Source organism: Trichechus manatus, unplaced genomic scaffold, assembly GCF_000243295.1.
Source record: "Trichechus manatus latirostris isolate Lorelei unplaced genomic scaffold, TriManLat1.0 scaffold00064, whole genome shotgun sequence".
In the NCBI taxonomy this organism is placed as follows: Eukaryota; Metazoa; Chordata; class Mammalia; order Sirenia; family Trichechidae; genus Trichechus; species Trichechus manatus.
This window is the reverse complement of record NW_004444000.1, coordinates 915444-934502: the sequence shown is the minus strand read 5'-3', so window position 1 is coordinate 934502 and position 19059 is coordinate 915444. Positions and strand designations below refer to the sequence as shown.

The window sequence follows — 19059 nt, the reverse complement described above, 5'->3', positions numbered from 1 at the left end:
TGGATATTTGATATTTGGCTGGCAATTTTTTTCCTTTAAGGCTTTATATATGTCATCCCACTGCCTTCTTGCCTGCATGGTTTCTGCTGAGTAGTCCGAGCTTATTCTTATTGACTCTCCTTTGTAGATGGCTTTTTGTTTATCCCTAGCCGCTCTTAAAATTCTCTCTTTATCTTTGGTTTTGGTAAGTTTGATTATGATATGTCTTGGTGACTTTCTTTTGGGATCTACCTTACGTGGGGTCCGATGAGCATCTTGGATAGATATCTTTCACGATATCAGGGATGTTTTCTGCCATCAAATCTTCACCGATTCTCTGTGTATTTTCTGTTATCCCCCCCTTTTCTGGTACTCCAATCACTTGTAGATTATTCCTCTTGACAGAATCCCACATAATTCTTAGAGTTTTTCATTTTTTTATCCTTTTATCTGATTTTTCCTCAAATAAGTTGGTGTCAAATGCTTTATCTTCAATCTCAGTAATTCTGCCTTCCATTGCCTCATTTCTGTTCCTGTGACTTTCTATTGAGTTGTCTAATTCTGTCCTTATTTTTGATCTTCTGGATTTCTGATTGCTGTCTCTGTATGAATTATTGCAGCCTGTTAAATTTGTTGTTATGCTCTTCTTTAATCTTTTTAATTTCCTCTATTGCGTGTTCTGCGTTTTCCTTAATTTCCTTCCTAACTTCTTGAAGAGTTCTGTATATTGATCTTTTGTATTCTGCCTACAGTAAAATCCCAAGAAATTTTTCTCCTCTGGAAAATTTCTAGATTCTTTATTTTGAGACCTTGCTGAAGCCATCATGCATTGTCTCTTTATCTTCTTTGATATTGACTTTTGTCTCCAAGCCATCAGTAAGTTATTATATTTATTTATGTTTGCTTTCTGTGTCCTAACTTCTTGTTTTGTTTTGATATGCCCAAATAGGCTGCTCTTATGAGCTAGTTTGATTATTGGCACCTTTGAAGCTCTAATGTCGTGTCACCAGGTTGTTAGATGTGTTACTAGGTTTGTGAGCTCAGGAGTCTGCCCACTCCTCCTGTATGGATTCAGCTCAGGTGCCCAGGTAGATAGCCACCAAGTGTGTGGTGTAGGCTCTCTCTCCTAGACAGGCATGGGTGATTGGTGTAGGCACAGGTATCTGGCTGCAGCAGGGGGACACACTCTGAGCAAGGCAGGGGGCTGATGGCCACGCCCGAATATCCAGGAGGGAGGCATGTCCCTGTTCCCTAGAGCTTGTAGGTGGTTGAGTTTTTCAGCGGACTATGGGTACCTAATGCTGTTGGGTGTAAGGAGCGGGGGACACCTCTTATTCTTGGGCCCCTGTCACAGGTGGCTAGGTGGTGTGGGTGGAGCCACCAGTCCTCAGGCCCCTGATGTGGGTAGGTGAAGACCGTGCTTAATGGGTAGAGCAGTGTCAAATGTCAAGAACCTGCCACCTCACAGCTGAAACAGTTGAAGTTAGACTTACGGTATATACCCTGTTGTACTGCGGTAATGAGGGCCTACTCTGTTGAAATGGGCTCGCATAAGTCTACGCAGGGGGAAGGGCACTCAAAGTCTGTGGATCCCTTATGCCTGTGCCTAGGCAAAGGAGCTGTGCCCACCCTGACTTCCTGGCTTAGGGGAGCTGGCAGTTTATTTTTTCCCCATTTGTTAATTTGTTCACTCTCTAAGGCTGAGAGAATGGCTCAGAGCGTGTGACAGATTCTACTTCCAGCCCAGGGTACTCAGCAAGTGCTGCATTTGGTCTGGGACCCAGTGCAGAGCAGGGAGCGGGGAGGTAAATGGTAGAGAGCTTTTTCCCTAAGGAGGATGTTTTCTATCTGTGCGGTAGGCCGGATGCAAATACTTATCTTTCACCTATTGAGGGCTGCTTCTCACTGGTTCTGTGTGGCTGAGTAGACTCTCTGCGACTGGATCTCTCCCAGTGTGGAATGTGCCTCCCGAGCACCTCTGCTTGCCTGCCTCACCATTCACCCAGGACCTGATCAGGCCTGAAGGGCTCAGGCTCTCGCCGGGTCAGGTCTGGTAACTCTTTGCTGCTTTCGAACCATCTCTCCCTCCCCCTGCCACTCGGTCGGTTTCCTCAACTTTGCCTTTGATGTTGAGGGCTTCTAGATTGTCACATATAATCAAATCACTTTTTTTTTCGGGTCTTTGTTGTAAGAGGGTCCACCGGAAGCATCTGACTACTCCTCCGTCTTGGCCGTGCTTCTGGAATCCCTTCTTCATTGTTTCACTTCCACAGGGTTGTCACTTGTTTACTCTTTATTGGTTGAGTCTAAATTGGGGTTGCAGTTCTTCTACATGGGTGCTGCCTTTTTGCAAGTTCTGATTGTGTAGTCACATTGAATACCCACAGGTGCTGCTGTACTGAGAAAATGTCTGACCTAGTTGAGTGGTGATCTTAGAGGAGGGTTCTTGGCAGGGCACTAGTGTCTAAAGTGGTGGTCCCATCCTAGGGTGTACGTTGCATCATCGGGGTTTTAAAACTCCCTGTGCCCAGCCATGAACGGCGGCAGTGAAATCAGGATCTCTGAGTGGCTCTCACATGTCTGAGTCCTATATAAGACTGAGCTTGTGAACCACTGATTTGATAGGATATCGTCAGACCAGGGAAGGGCAGAGACAGAGGAGTAATGAAAAGCACAGGCTTGGTATTCAAATCTAGTTCCAGTCACTAAGTAGCTGTGACCTGGAACAAATGACTTAAGTTTTCTGAGCCTCTGTTTTCTTTCCTATAAAGTGGGAATAATAGGTACTCGCCCCTTTGAAATGTATTATGGGAGTCTTCAATAAATCAAACTCGGATAGAGTCTCTGGAATTGGTTTTGGAGGACTTTGGAGGGTCAGTCATAGTATGAGTTGCAAAAATGTTAATTAACTCAGAGATTGCACCCAATTTAAGGCCTCCTTGGATTTGGCCTTGACACCCTGGGCAGCATCTCCTCTGTGTCACGTACAAATTTATTTTCCATCAGGAGACTTGTAGGTTCCTGTAGCTTGTAAGTTCCTATCCACTCTCCCTCCCTTCTCCTCACCTCTGGAAAGCACTCTTTCTAGGGAGCAAGGATGTCTCCAGAAAGGGCAGCACTGCTGAAGCTGGAAGGGGAGGGTTCTGCTCCAATTGCCCCGCCCCAGCCACCCAGCTCCAGCCACTGGGCCTGGATGAGCACACACTTGCATCTCCCTCTCCGTCTTTGGTCTTTGATTAGCACAGCTGTCCTGGGCCCAGGTGGGAGCCTTCTCCGCCACACCTAGTTCTCGCAAATGATCTCTGGGGCCCTGGAGCTTCAGCCGCTGTTTACTTACTCAGTTGCAGAAAATGAGTGCTTTGCTGAGTAGGAAGAGAGCTTGTAGCTCCTTCGGGGACATCTTCTGTACAGTCCTGGCTCCATGGTGTCTGGGGAAGGGGCCAGTGTGTGAGGTGAGGGCAAGAGCAGCCTCAGCACCCAGCCCCTGCTACCCAGAGGTCCTTAGGGGACCCCTCAGAGCTGCTGTGGCATTTTCCTGTGGTGCTGGACAGTTGTGGACAAAGTATAGGATGACCTTGGGCAGGATGCCACACCCTTCCAAGCCTCAGTTTCATCATGTGCAACGTGGAGACAAGAACACATTTTTCTAAGGCTCTTGTGGGAATTGGGTGCTGTTACAGTGCTTGACATATTGCTGCTGCTCAGTAAATAGTAATTATCCCTTAGTCCATTAATGTGGAGTCAATAAACACCTATGAAGACCCACATATAATTAATGAAGATGGTGATTACCCGTGTTTACACCCTCTCAGCCCACTCCATGCTACATGTGTATGGTAGGAACCTAAGGAAACGTGTGCTACGCATGAATGCGTACCTGGGCGAGTAATTGTGAGGTGGTAGATTCAGGGCTTTTTATGAAAACTTCACCTGTTCTCATGGCTTAAACTCCCACAGCTTAAATTGTCCCTGAGGGTAGCAGCCCCTCTGTTCTTTCCTTACTGGCAGCTGGGGTTAGACACAAGTGACATTCACTCACTAGATTCTCTCTCTGCCTCCCCGATTTCCTAACAAGTTCAGCTGCAGGAAGCAGTCCTGTTCTAATACCTGCAGGGATACTTACAGGGAGAGCCCCCTGCTGGGGTTCCTGATCCGAAAGCCCAGGCCTCAGGGCATAGCCTCTGTAGGCAGTGGCCTCTGGGTCAGGACCATAATTCTCATTAGCTCTTTAGTCCGTAACATGCCAACCTGCCTTCCTGAGGCTCTTCATCTGTAAAATGAAGATATCAGTTGTGGAGGACGGTCTGTTGCCAAGTGCTGAGCAGAAGTCCCAGCACTGTAGTAAATGCTTCACAAGTGCTAACAGCTCTCACCAGTGGCCAGTGGTCACCACCCCTCAAGCACGGCGTGTGCTCCCACCTCTTGGTGCCTTTGGCATAAGCCTCCAAATGTTTCCTGCAGCATCAGGCGGGTGCAGAGCACCATGGGCACATGACTTCCTGGTCTAGCCTTGCCCCTGCTGTTGACCAGAGCCCAGACTGGACTGGGTAGGGGAAGGCGCTGGCTGCTTGCTCCACTGTGGAGCCCAGTGGGCAGTGCCAGGTGACAGCGTGGCAGTGGCCCTGCAGGTCTCACCACTGAGCAGGCTTGTCAGGAACAGTAGACCAGCTAGATCAGGCACTGCACCCAGGTCGGGAGTGGCCAAGGGTCCCCCAGCTGTGAATGGAATTGCGGACTTGCTGGAGCTTTGCCGAATGTGGTGGGCACAGACAGGATAGCCTTCTGTCAGTTCTCTGCAGAGAAGTACATGCTTTATTTCGAGTCTCACCCTCTTGCTTGTCAAGCTGCCCTACCCAGCCTGTATGACACTGAAGATGCTTGGAGGAGTAAGGACGGACTTTAACACATCTCCTTTTCCCCACAGGCCTTAGAGGATCGAGGCATTGTGGAGCTGCTCCTGACCTCAGACAACAAAGATGGCCTGAGCAAGGGAGTTGTCCAAGGAGGTACTGCATGGGGGCCGTGCAGGAGAGCCATTGCCCGGGTAGGCCTGGGCACAACTAGGACTCCCTAATGCCTGCTTTTCCCCCGTTTACACGGCACAGACCCCAAAGCTTCGGTCTTAAAAGATTAGAGAGTTCACGTCAGAGATGGACATGCAGCACCCAGCTCTGTAGCTAAGTCTCTTATGTCTGCTGACCACTCCCAACCTTTTACACTCAGGACACTAGCAGTGCTCTGCAGACCTGAGCACATGGAATGGCAGGTGTGGAATCTGAGAAGGGCATGGAGTGTCCCCAGATAGGCCTGAGCAGATGAAGCACTGAGCTTCTGTGAGGGTGGCTGACTCAGAGCTTGCCAAAACCCTAAGTACGACTGACCCCTTCTGAGGCCCACCATGGCCGTCACAGGGTCAGGCCTGGGCCTGGGCAGGTGGGCGCAGCACAGGCATCAGCATCCCTGCTCTGCCTTCTTCCTGTTACTCCAGATGGGCTGGACACATTCAGTTTCAGGCTGACTGCCCCCTATCTGGGCACTGAATTCTTCCTCCTCTCCTACTCAAGGGCACTGCTCTGGCAGTTCCCCTCTTCTGTCCTGCATCACTGGATTATCTCTCTCTACTGGGTCATTCCCATCTACGTGTCAACGTGTTATTTCTCCCTTCTAAAGAGTATCTTAGTTTCATGTCCAGAGACTGCTCTAGTTCTCTGCTCCCCTTTTTCAGCAGGTTCCCCTTCATTGTCCATACTCAGTCCTTTCCATAGGATCTCTCTTACACCTCCAAGGTCACTAGTGAGTTCCGTGTATAAATCTGAATGTTGAATGCCGATCACTTCAGACCTGTCTGATTTTGTTTGGCAGAGACCACCAACCTCTGTTCCTGGAAATGTTCCTCGTTTGGCCACCAGGACACATTGTTTCCTGTGTCTTCTGCTAGGCACCTTTCACCTCTCTGACCTCTTAATGTTGAAATTTTTCATGGCTCTCTCCTTGGAATTCTCACCTAGGTTCATGGCATTAAGTACTGTCTGTGTGCTCATGAGTCTGACATCTATGTTTCCATCCTCAGGGACCTTTCCCTGCACCTGAACTTCTATATCCTGCTGCTCCTTGCATATCCCTACAGGGATGTCTGGTTGGCATCTCAAGTGTGCAGTGCTCAGCATTGGACTCCTGAGACTTCCCGTCTTCGAAGCCTGTTCCACTTGCAGGCTTCCTTTTATCAGTAAATTGCAGCTCCCTTTTCACCCTGCTTGCACATGGCCATTCTGGACTCCTCTCTTTCTGTATACCTGACATACAATCCGTCAGCAAATCCATTGGCTTTATCTTTAAATGTATCTGAAGTCCAAATATGTTTTACCACCTCAAGTCTCACTGACATTTCTCACTTGCATTATTACAGTAGCATTTTAATTGATCTCCCTGTTTTTTTTTTTTTAACTGTAGCCTCCTCTACAAATTTTTCTCAGCATAGCAGCCTGTGTGTGCCTTGTAGAGTGTAGTTCAGATCTTCTCCCCCTTGCCTTGTGCACAGTGAAAGCCCAGGTCCTGAGAAGGGCCTGGAAGGCCCACACCAGCCCTTGGGGCCCAGCGGGCCATGCCTCCTGCCCCCTTGACTGCAGCCCTTCTGCCTCCATCCTGCAGCTCTGACACCCCAGCACCCGGGTCTCAGTGAATTGGCACTTGCTATTTCCAGATGGCTGCATGGCTTGTTCCCCTACTTTCTTCGTGTCTTTTCTCAAATGCTACCTCTCTGACCACTTTAAAATGACAACTCCTCCTCCAGCTTGCCCAGTCCTTCCTCCCTGCTTTATTTTTCTTCATAGCATTTATTGCCCCTAATATTCTGTGTAATTTATTTATTTTACTTATTTGTTTCACCACGGAAGTGAGCTCACAGAGCTTGGCTTTGTCCCATTCTGGCTGTGCCTCCTGCCTGGACACAGTCTTTTGGTGAAGGGATGAGTGAGGGATCCCATCAGGAGCTGCGGGCCCTCCTTCGGCTCTAGTCCCTGTGCCTGCCCTGCACCAGCTCAGCTACTCTTTGTTTTGTTTCCTTTGTGCTTCCCTCCGCTAGATTGAACTGCTTGAAAGTCGGAACCTTTATCACTGTGTCCCTTTGAACAGTGCCTGGTGTGTGGCTAGCATGCAGTAAATGACTGTTGAATAAATGAGAAGAAGGGCCCTTGTCCCTAGGCAGAGCCAGTCAGAGGACTAGATCCCAAGTCTCCCTGATGAGGCTGAGCAGAGAGGAGAAGGAACCCGGCTCTGCTAGGAGCAGGAGTGCTTCCCATCCTTTCCATGGGGTGGCAGTGCATCCCTGTGGCTGAGGACTCTGGGAGCAGCTGTCTGCAGAGTGCTTTGTAAGAGAGGCTCCTTTGGATACTGGCGCAAATTTTCTGTGCTAGCGCTGTCTATTAATTAAAGACCTCCTGTGGATGCTGGGGTCCTCCAGTATTCTCTTGTATTCTCAGTCTCCTCCCGCTTTCATCACATCGCAGGCCCACCGCACTCTGAGGCCCCTGGCCCCCAGAGCACCGCCTGCCACCTGCTGCACGGGATGATGCCTTAAAGTCAATTCAAGTTATAATTAAAGTGATACCCTGCCATGGTCTAAAAGTAAAATAATAGAAACATACTCATAAAAAATACAGCATTGCCCTGCATCCTAGTCCCACTTCTTAGAAATTACCATTTTAAACATTTTTTTAGCTTTTTCTTCTGGTATTTTCCTTCACATTTCTAAATAACATACATACAGTACTCTGTATTTGTCAGTGTAAAATCCTATCTATTGACTTCTTATGCCAGATCAGGGTTTAGTTCTTTTTTGCCAGTCTTACCCTACTGCTGTCCTTCCAGTAGAGCTGTTTCACAATTATGCTTTAAATCAATAGTCAGTGTCTCTGACAATAATATTCACTGCTGAACCAAGGAGTGTATCAGGATAATGTTTCTATACAATATGTGTGAATCCTGGAGTTTTCAGTGTAATTATTCCACTTCTTTTCCTTTTCTTTTTGATTGTTCCCTTTTCTCTCTATCTCTGTCTCTCTTAAACAAATGCTTTGCCAAAGATCTGCCGAACACCTATCACTGGTAATTTCCAAGTGTCTATAAACATCAGATCATACATCAGGTCTGTGTTTACTTTCTGGATACCTCACTCCTGTGTCTCTGTGCTGTATGGTGGCCTGCTACATAGCTTTTATCCCAAGACTTAACCTCTGTGTCTTTCTGGAACCCCCTGTGTCTCCTGGAATTTTGAAGGCATCGTTCTGCTATTTGCTAGCGTCTGCTGTTGCTGCTGAAGTACAATGGCATTCTGATCCCTGATCCTTTTATATGTCCTGGGCTTTTTCCCTCTTGTTTCTGGAAGCTTTTAGAATTTTCTTTTTATCCTTGGTTTTCTGATATTTCACAATGTTGTTCTTTGGAGTAAGACTTTTTTCCTTTTCACTGGCACTTCTGTGGAGAGCTCTAGTCATTAGTAGTGGGAAATTCTGTCATTACATTTTCTTTTTCTCTGATTCTTTGGACATTCCTATTATTTGTTTATTAGACTTTCATATTGATTCTCTAAGTCTCTTATTTTTTCTGTTTTCTACCTCTTTGCCCTTTACTTTAGTTCTACTTTCTGGTGGGGGAGGGGTGTTTCCTCAACTTTATCTTCCAATTCTTCTGTTATTTCCTGGATCACATTTATCTTGAATATGTTTCTTTTCTCATAGCATACTTTTTAATGGATACTCCCTTATCTCTCTCCCGGGATATTTTACTTTCTAAAACATTTTATTTGTTCCTTTCTTTCATTGGTTCTCTTTACTCTGTTTCGCCTTTATCTGCTCAGCTGAGTCCCCGCTGTGAGGGGGTTTTCTTAGTTATCTGACTCTTGACCCAGCAGTCATGTTTAAGAATGAGGCCTAAAAAGCCACCTGGGAACTTTGTGTGTGAGGAGAAGTCTTGTTTGCAGGTGTGCTTCTTTGTGGGGTGGTTGGGTAGGGGTGGCTACTTCACTGGGGGAAACCCAGATGTTTGTGTGTGGAGATATTGTGTTTCATGCTGTTCCATTTCTCCAGACGAGTCCTTTGGTATCTTGCTGTAGATATCCTGGGAGCAGGTGGAGGAATGGGCTGGCATCCCACTGTTCAAATAGCCCCCATTCCCCTGTTTCCAGTCTTTCCTCCTATATTTCACTCCCACATTTTGTGTGCCTGACATCTCATAGCCTAGAGCTGCCCTGGTTCCATTTTCCCAGAGAGGTGTGGCAGGGATGGGGAGGAGGGCCTGGCCACTCACCTCATATCCTTCCTGGGGCAGGTACCTCAGAGGCAGGGTGAGCCGCTGGGCTGAGGTGGGGAGTTGGGTGTGACTTCTTCCATTCTCCTAGGCCACTTACCACCCCTCTACCCTTTCTCAGTCTTCCAAGATTTTTCTTGAAATTTTACCTCTGCTGATGTCCTCTTACCAGCTCTTGTTCTTTGTGACCTTATACCGTTTCATTCTTATACTTTATATTAGTAGGGTGTCAGGAAGGATAGGTGATAGATGTTTGTGTTCAGTTAGCCATCAAGATCCTGTTGACTTTGGGATTTCTGCCCAGTTAGTTTCAGACAAGCCTCTGTTGTCAGGGGTTTCTGACTTAAGGTAAGGAGGTGTATGGATGCAGAGGCATACCCACTGGGTCGTGGTTCCCTCGGGATGGCGGCTGGAGGGCAGTAACCTTGTAGAACAACAGGTTGAGTGTCTGATGGGCCTGGCTTTGCATCCCTACTCTATTGCTAACCAGTTGTTATTCAACCTCCTGAGCCTCAGCTGTTGTTTGTCATCAGGGATTTATGTCCTGTAGAGGAGTGTTGGGGTAGCTGGGATAACGGCCGCTCAGTCCACAGCATGCTGTCTCAGCCCCTGGAGCCCAGGCCAGGCTGGTGCTTACTGGACAGATGGCAGGCTGAACAAAACAGGCAGGGGGCCTGACAGTATGCTGTCAGGTTGGGGCAGACCGAGGGGCCATGGCCACAGGCCAAGCCCAGTACGTCTTCTCAAGCTCACATTTCAGTGATGGGTAGCTATTTAAAATGAGCACAGTGTGGAGTAGAATACAAAACTATCCATCATTTAAGAAATGCAATGAGAGTCTTCAGAGGTTTACCCATTTAGAGTGTTGCCCTGTGCTAGATGCTTGGGTGCAAAGAACAGATGAGACTCTGGGCCTACAGAACGATAATGAGCAGGAACCACACTCCACTTGCAGGAGTTACAGTTAATTGAGATCAGGTCTCAGGAAGTGACTGCTGCGTAAGGTCTGGGCTGAGTGGTGGGGTTTCTGAAATGAGAAGATGCATCTCTGACATCGAAGTAGCTGACTTCTACCTGAATGTGGGAATCAGCATCACGATTAGTTCATCAGTTGTACTGGAAGGTTGAGACTGATTGGGTTAATTCAGAAGGTCCTCTGGCTTTGAGACAATATTTTGTTTCTCCTTTCTCCTTTCCCTTCACAGTGCTGGCCACCATTAACTTACAGTCACAGCATGAGCTATACTTACTAACCACGTTTCTCTTAAATGCTCAGGTAAGTTTAGCTCAGAGGTAGCGCCTGCCCAGCTCAGCATGAATGCAAGAGTTCCTACCAAGCTAAACCAGGCCCTCTCATTGGAGGCCTGCAGTTCTTGGGTGCCTTTCACTGTGCTCAGGGTCCGCAGATAGGGAGAGAAGGATTGGTTGTTCTCCCAGCCTTTCCTGGGTGACCCCCATGCCCAGCTTGCCGTGTCCTGGGGAAGGGAAGCAAGTTAAAGCTGCCTTGAGGTGTTGCTGTGTGGGCTGAAAGTGATTACTTGCCTCTTGAAAAAAAAGATGCTATTTGAAGGGCTTATGAATGGACTTTTCTGTACTTGCTTGTGTTGGTTCCCCAGGGGCTGAGGGGACAAACACTTCCCTTCCTGTACTATACTGTGTCTGACCTTAACCTGTAAGGCCCCTTGGGTCCTAAGAATGATTATTGTCATCAGTGAGACAGGAGGCCTGGTCCATTTGAGGTCAGAAGGAGATAGGAGTTCCTGGCTGTATCTCAGCATCCACCAGATTGATGGGAATTTACAGCTAAATTCCTTTCTGAATGATTGGTTTTTTCTTGAACGTGTGTATCTCCTAAGGAGATGTGATCTGGGCCAAAGCACCTCCAGTCCATTCAGAGTCTGTTCCTAGAACTGAGAGGCCACATCTTTCTCACTGAGGCTGTGAACATCCCCAGACAGTCACCACTTCTACTTGTTGCATGCAGACATCAACCCTGGACCTAGTGTGGAGCTGCTGGAGTGTTTTATCAACCATGACAAACCAGACACCTGGGGCAATGCTGGGGGTCATTTTCCACACCAGATTATAATTTTAGATCAGAGGTAGTGTCATAAGACACTCTCATGTGAAATCAGCGCTGCAGCGCCAAGCAGGGTAGGATGAGGGCCATGAGTGCATATGGTGTTGCTGCTACTGGAATTTGGAGGGGCAACCAGAGTAGGTAGGAGGTTTCAAGAAGGAGATGGGATAGAATCTGGGACTTGACACCAGGCTGACTTTTGTCAGGTGGATCATGGGAGAGAGAATGGATACAGGTGAGTTCAAATTGAGTGACTTTCTTTTCTTCCTTCCTCAAGTATTTACTGAGTTCCTGTTCTGTGCCTGGGATGGTGCTAGGTCCTGTGATGCTACAGTGAATAAGACCATAGGGCCTCTGCACTGACGGAGTTATAATCGACTTGGAAAGACACTTAATTAAATGGATAATAAAATGAATGATTGAACAGTGGTTCCCTGCTCAAAGATGGCTGACCAACTGCACTGCTTTGAATGTGTGTTGCTCTCCACAGTCCTGCCAATAATCCAGTCTCTTGTGTGGACCCCGAAAGTTTCAGGAGCCTGATGCGTGAGGTTGGATTATTGGCAGACTGTGGAGAGTGACACACATTCAAAGTGTCAGGGTCAGCCACCATCTTTGAGTAGGGCACTGCTGTTTGTCCTACTCGGGTCAAAATCCAAGGGGCAACAGATTTGGTTGTGATGCAATACATATACTGCCCTTGTTTATGTCGGCAATTGCTGAACCATTCCAAACTGACTCGAAGCCCTGCAAATAACTCAGTAGAACTGTACATGAATGCTGTCAAAGAGAAGCACAGCATGCCATGAGCTTTCCCTACACCCACTCTGCCACTAGTTGCATGATGGGGCAAGTTACTAAATTTCTCTGCTTCTCTCCTCTTTGGTAAAGTGGGAATAATAATAGTACCTACTCATAGGTTTCTTTGAGGATTCACTGAGGTAATATTTGAAAATCACTTAAGATAGTAGCTGATATAAATGAGTGCTTTACTTCTTATCTTTGGAGAAGTAGCCACACCTTTGCCATCCTAGGCTATGTTATACTGTTGACAAAATGGCACTGCTAAATGTCCTCTGTTTCTTGTCCTCAGTTCAAAGCTTTCTGAGGTGTAAAAGATAAACTTTTCCTCAAGGAATGGGACTTGGATACTTCCTTGTTTAAATTAAGGGCTCCTTGAATGGACGAAAGGAGCCCTGGTGGCGCAGTGGTTAAAGTGCTTGGCTACTAACCAAAACGTTGGCAGTTTGAACCCATGAGCTGCTCCGCGGAAGAAAGATGTAGCAGTCTGCTTCTGTAAAGATTTACAACCTTAGAAACCCTATGGGGCAGTTCTATTCTGTCCTACAGGGTTGTAATGAGTTAGAGTCGACTTGATGGCAGCAGGTTTGAGTGGAAGAGCAGTGTAGGCGCCAATTCTGCTTAACTCTGGAATATCCAGTAACACCTACCTAGTCATTGTCCATGTGATGGCCATGCCCAGTAATGAAGATAACTAGTACTGATGTTTCTCGAGCACTTCCTATGTGCCAAGCACTGTGCTAAGTGCTTTGTGTGCATTATCTCCTTTAGTTCTCCCTAGACCTCTAAGCTGGATACCATCATTTCTCTTTTACAGTTGAAGGGGACAGGCACTGAGGGTGGGTCAAGCAGTCTGTCCAAGCTACCCCCAGGAAGTGGGAGATGAGGGATTACAGCACAGTCTGACTGGCTTCAGGGCTCCATCTTAATCATGCTGTACAGTGACCTGGGCTACTGGTAGATGCCACCTCCCCGTCGCCCTAGTACCTTCAAACCCAGGAACCCATTCCTGGCAGTAGGGACTACTGAGATGTGGGACTTAGAATCTACTTCCCTGTTTTAGTGACTTAAAAGTGGTACAGTATGTCCCTTTCCTGGGATGTAGACGACATGTGCAGAAAACGAAGCCACAAGTCTTTCTAAAGAAATTACTGTGACTACGGCAGCCTTTACCTGGGTATGGCAGGTACCTTCTACTAAAGGGATGGTGGGTTTGCCCATCACATTGGATCCACTTGCTAGGGTTTGTTGTTCTGCACACAGCTGCCCTCTGAGTGTAAGGCCATCACTAACCGAGAAAGTACTTGATACACAGTCACAGAAGGAATAAGTAAGGGTGTGAGTACAGAACCTGAAATACCAGCATATCAGTCTTTCCACCTCCCACCAGGTACTCTGGCACTTCTTGCAAACATGCAGGGTAGGACATGGTCTCAGTAATGATTTATGTATCCTCATCACAATTCTGTTCCAAAGTCAGAATTCTCAAATAATACTAATGCTTTATTGAGCACTCCAGCCCAGCTATGAATCCAGATACTCAGGCTGCAGAACCTACACTCAGAATAGCTGAGCTAGCTGTAACATCCTGTTCTCTGGCCCCGTTATACCCAGCTTTTCCTTAGACCAGGCTAGACTGCAGGGGGCACTCTCTCTCTGCAGCCCTCTAGCTCTTCCAGCTGAAGGAGAGCAACACCTGAGGGGTGTGTGTCCACAGCGTGCCTGGCAGATACTGATCCTGGATACAGCATTCTCCTTCCTTGGCTTGATCCAGAAAGCAAATCAAAGTGGGAAAAGACTTACAGAGCAAGCAGTGAATTCTAAGAAAGACTTAATTGGGCAGATACTAATGCTTTCTTTTTTTTGCATTGTGCTTTAGGTGAAAGTTTACAGCTCAAGTTAATTTCTCATTCAAAAGTTTATACACACATTGTTTTCTGACATTAGTTGCAAACCCCACAATGTAACAGTGTGCTATCCCTTTCCACCCTGGGTTTCCTGTGTCCGTTCATCCAGTTCCTGTCCCTTCCTGCCTTCTCGTCCTGCCTTTGGACAGGAGATGCCCATTTGGTCTCGTATATTTGATTGAACGAAAAAGAACGCTCCTCATGTGTATTAATTTTTTGTTTTATAGGTTTGTCTAATCTTTGTCTCAAGGGTGGGCTTCGGGAATGGTTTCAGTTCTGGGTTAGCAGAGTGTCCTGGGCCAATGCTTTCTTGCTAGCACCATGTGCAACATTAAAGCCACACTAAGTCATCAAAGTCTTCTGTATCAATGTTGGAGGCCTCCTCCACAAGAGACACACGGGGAGGAAGCCATACTGGGGGCCAGCGGCCACAGATGCACGTGGCCCACATCTCTGCTTTCAGTGCCTCTGTGGCAGGGGTGTGCGTCCAGGGAAGAGCTGGGGGACAGAGTCCTGAGACCCCTCCAGGAAGGGCCCTATCTTCCTGTGTAACTTGGCATCTTGTGCCCAGGGAATTCAGCCCAAGATGGTGATGGAGTACTGGACAGGCTGGTTTGACTCATGGGGTGGCCCTCACAACATCTTGGATTCTTCTGGTGAGTACCCTGTAGTACCCACATCCAGAATGCATGTTGACCTAAGAATTAAGAGTACATCTCAGATAACCTGCTACCTGATGAAAATTAAGTGTAGCTTGCAAGGCTCCTGGGTTATTAGTGTGTAATAGTCAGCTCTTGACATTTCAGTTATCTGTATTGGCATTTGAAGTGAATTAAAAGTAGAACTTTTAAATTGCTTTAGTATGTTTTTGTAATTAGAAACATAATGCATGCCTACTGCACACATTCATAAAAAACAGAGAACGTATGAAGAAGAAGTGAAAAGCCAGAGAACCTGTTTGATGTATATTCTCAGGGCGGCTTTCTGTATATCCCTGTCTCTAGCCATGTGTTCATGCGCAGGTGGAGACGGAGATTGTACACTTGACTGTTTGGGACCTGCTTGTGCCAGTTAATGACAGATTATGACAGCCTTCTAAACTCTTCAATATAGATTTACATCATTGTTTTAAAGAATACAAAGAACCCCCTAGTACTGATGACTATGCTGTAATTTTTGTACACCATCTCTTATTGGTGGAACACTTAAGTTGCTTCCGGTGGTTTTTTTGTTAACTTAAACACCACTTCAGTGAGCATAGTTGAACATCCAGTTTTGTATACCTGTCATATCACTTACCTATGATTAGTTCCTAGAAATAGAATTGCTAGATCAGTGCAGTTTTGACATAGATTTGCTATACTGCCCTTCAGAAAGATTGTAGCCATTTTTACTTAACAATATTGAATGAAAATACCCATTTCCCACAAATTCATCAACATTGAGATTTAAAATTATTTTTAATATTTTCCAGTCTAATAGGTTATTGTTTAGTTTGTATTTCTTTGATTAGTGAGGTTTTAAAAATATATGTATTTATTAGTCATTTATGTTTCTTTTTCTGGTATCTCATGTCATTAGTCACTTTCTAATTAAGGTAGGAATGGGGGGGGGTGTCAGAATAACATTTGTCATTATAAGTTCTCTTTTGTGTTTTCATAGGTGATGGCCACAACAGGAAGTCCCCTGGGTGGTGGGGATGCCAGACTGGGCTGCAGGTCCTCCACAGCACAGTTAGTGGGGAGTTGACTGTCATTTCAGAAACAATTGGAAGGCCCTGGCCCTGGGGGTCATGGCTCTGGGGCCACTTCCCTTTCTCCTCCCCTAATCTGTGGTTGGGGTTTTAATAGAAGCTAAAGAACAGAGTGACACAGTTGAGTTTAGGGAGGGATGGAGAAGGATAAGGGTCCTACATGGGTTCTACATGGACTCTGACTTGTCTGGATCCCTGACTCCTCTGCACACCCCCTTGCTTCTTCTCCTGCAGAAGTTTTAAAAACTGTATCTGCCATCATTGATGCTGGCTCCTCCGTCAACCTCTACATGTTCCATGGAGGGACCAACTTCGGCTTCATCAACGGAGCCATGCATTTTAATGAATACAAGTCTGATGTCACCAGCTATGGCAAGTACTCCTTAGCACCTCGCCTCCCTGGCCACCCCAACACTTGTGTCTGGAGCTTGTTATGGGGAGTCCTTTAGGAATGCCTTCTGGCCCTTTATTTGCCTATAAAGCACCTGGGGATGTGGAAGTTTATTTGGATGGTCACTTCTAGACGTCCAGAGCAGAAGGAGCCCCATACCCACTGGTGTGTCTGTGAGCTGGCTCCTCTACTGAGAGGCCTTTAGGAAATCAGCTAGAGGAGGCACAGCTAGAGCGTGAAGGGGGAAGCTAAACGGCTCCTGCTAAAGTGTCTTGTCTCCAGAATCACTGATGGAGACCCGCTGCACTACCCCAGCCCCTTTTTCTCTTCTTGCTGCTGCAGGAGCTGTCTTAGGGATACGAGTGACCAGTGATGGGTCCCTGGTGTCTTGCAGACTATGATGCGGTTCTGACAGAGGCCGGGGATTACACAGCCAAGTACTTCAAGCTTCGAGACTTCTTTGGCTCCTTCTCAGGTACCCAGCAAAGGGCCAGCTCTGGTTCTAGGCCCTTGCTTTAGCTGTGTGACTCTAAAACAGTTACTTCCTCCGTGTTGCACCACAACCCCTGCGGGTCTGCATGCAGGAGGGTTGCAGACAAAGGTAAGGAAGCTTGTGAAACTAAAAATTTTTGACACAGTTTATATTCTGCTAGCTTCACCTTAGTATTTTATAGGAATGTAAGAGAGCCCCTCCCCACCCCACCCCCGCAGCATTGCCATGCTAGGTGTGTTCTGAGAAGGGATCTTTTCCTCTTGGCTCTTAGACAAAGAGCACTTGGAGCCCATGGATCAGAGTTGGGGGGCTCTTAGACAAAGAGCACTTGGAGCCCATGGATCAGAGCTGGGGGGCTCTTAGACAAAGAGCACTTGGAGCCTATGGATCAGAGCTGGGGGGCTCTTAGACAAAGAGCACTTGGAGCCCATGGATCAGAGCTGGGGGTTGGGGAGGCTGGAGGAGGCAGTGACTGTTTTAGATCCTTTTGGGACAGCCCTGTGGTCTATTTGTGTTTCAGGTGCCCCTCTCCCCTCACCACCTGACCTTCTTCCTAAGACTGCATATGAGCCACTGATGCCAGCGTTTTACCTGTCCCTGTGGGATGCCCTAAAGTACATGGGGAAGGTGAGCACTGCCTGGCAGGGGGCAGGGGCAGTCACAAGGTGGGTGAGCAGGGAAAGGGAAATTAGACTGGAGCAAGACACCTGCCAGAGAGGTGCTGCTGGGGAGTAGGAACTCCAATTCTCAATAGCTTTGTGTCTGTTCTCCAGCTTTAGAACTCATGGTAGAGGACACATCATGCTAAGGTATGAAGTGGGAAGGAAGAAAAGAAGTTGAAGTAAATACGGGTACCACAGCAAGCATTCCCTTCCCCAGCGTGATGCTGGCGCTGTCCTTGCCAGGGACAGATTAGAAGGGTTGGGGAGCAGGCATGGGCTGCTCCCCTGGGTTTCATGCCTCTGTTTGTGAAGGGGGCACCTCCTGTAGCTGACTTGGAGGGGCTGTGTGCACAAATGACAGTGATTTAAAAGTTCAAGTGTGTGCGATTGCAGGTTTCATTCCACTATTTAGTGTTATATGTCCCTTATCCTCCTGACTGCAGATCTGTGAGTTTAGCGTAATGAAAAGTCGAAGTGAGAATTTTGGAGCCGTTCGGATGAACTGGCTCCACACGTGAAGTCCATAGGTTTGTGTAATGAGAAGTCAAAGTAGAAGAAATGTTAGCTACCCCACCTCCAGGTGAGGCTCTTTCCACTCCCCACACTCCCAGGAAGGCTCCAGGTGAGGCTGCTGCCTTCCTTCTCCTCAGCCTGGCCCTGTCTCTTTTATACATAGCCAATCAAGTCTGAGAATCCAGTCAATATGGAGAACCTGCCAGTAAATGATGGGAATGGACAGTCCTTTGGGTATACTCTGTATGAGACCACCATCGCCTCATCTGGTGTCCTCAGTGGTCTTGTGCGTGACCGGGGACAGGTAGGAGTGTCTTTGCTTAGTTCCTGTGACCTTTTCTAGTGATCAGCCCTAAAATATGCCCTGACTCTGCCCTCAGTAACTGATCAAAGAGCTCACATGACCTGCTGCACCAGCATGTCACAGTTGCCCATTACAGTCAGCTGTGCAGTCCTTTCAGCTTGAATCACGTATGTTGTGTCCAGCCAGATCCTCCTCAGTGCATGCGTACCCAGTGTTGATCCCTCCCTCTGTTTAGCAAAGATCTCCCCCTTCCCATCTCTCCCTTCCTACTGACCCGTGGATGCTTTCTGTCTTTTTGGCAGGTGTTTTTGAATACAGTATCCATAGGATACTTGGACTATAACAAGAAAAAGATTGATATCCCCTTGGTCCAGGTTTGTTATCCTAGGGAGCTGGGTAAAGGCTACACCAGCTGCTTTCCACTGGTTCAGGAGGCCCATTGGAGTGAGGTGGAGTCATGGAGCAAGTTTGGTGGTAGTCACAGAGGAAGACCTAGACGACAGGAGGCTCTTTAACCACAGACTGCAGAGTGGAGAGAGGGCCAGAGTGTTGCTTTCTGCTCAACTGGACTCTTTCACGCCTATCCTCAGAGCATAGGGGAGAACTGGGATTCCACAAAGGAAGCCCTGAGTTGTAGCTGTGACCTTTTGGCTGGGTAATCAGGCAGTCATCCTGGGCCACTATGTTCCTGGCAGGGTTACACTGTGCTGAGGATCTTGGTGGAGAATCGTGGGCGCGTCAACTACGGGGAAAATATCAATGACCAGCGCAAAGGTGGGTCATAGCACGTGCCGGGAGAAGAGCTGCCAGTACTAGTACACAGCATATGTGTGGCTATCTTTTCTCTAAATCAGCGCACCAGGAAGCCATGGA

At 47.4% G+C, this 19059-nt stretch overlaps 1 protein-coding gene across 1 annotated transcript in view; it reads left to right on the top strand.

Moving 5' to 3' along the window:
* Positions 1 to 19059, top strand: part of GLB1L2 (galactosidase beta 1 like 2) — a 59164-nt gene that overhangs the window by 36575 nt on the left and 3530 nt on the right. Inside the window, exons 8-16 of the mRNA XM_023734025.1 lie at positions 4904 to 4985; positions 10488 to 10558; positions 14642 to 14726; positions 16058 to 16195; positions 16609 to 16689; positions 17228 to 17334; positions 18046 to 18186; positions 18489 to 18560; positions 18882 to 18960. Coding sequence (XP_023589793.1) covers positions 4904 to 4985; positions 10488 to 10558; positions 14642 to 14726; positions 16058 to 16195; positions 16609 to 16689; positions 17228 to 17334; positions 18046 to 18186; positions 18489 to 18560; positions 18882 to 18960 — 856 coding nt within the window. The remainder of the gene's footprint in view (positions 1 to 4903; positions 4986 to 10487; positions 10559 to 14641; positions 14727 to 16057; positions 16196 to 16608; positions 16690 to 17227; positions 17335 to 18045; positions 18187 to 18488; positions 18561 to 18881; positions 18961 to 19059) is intronic.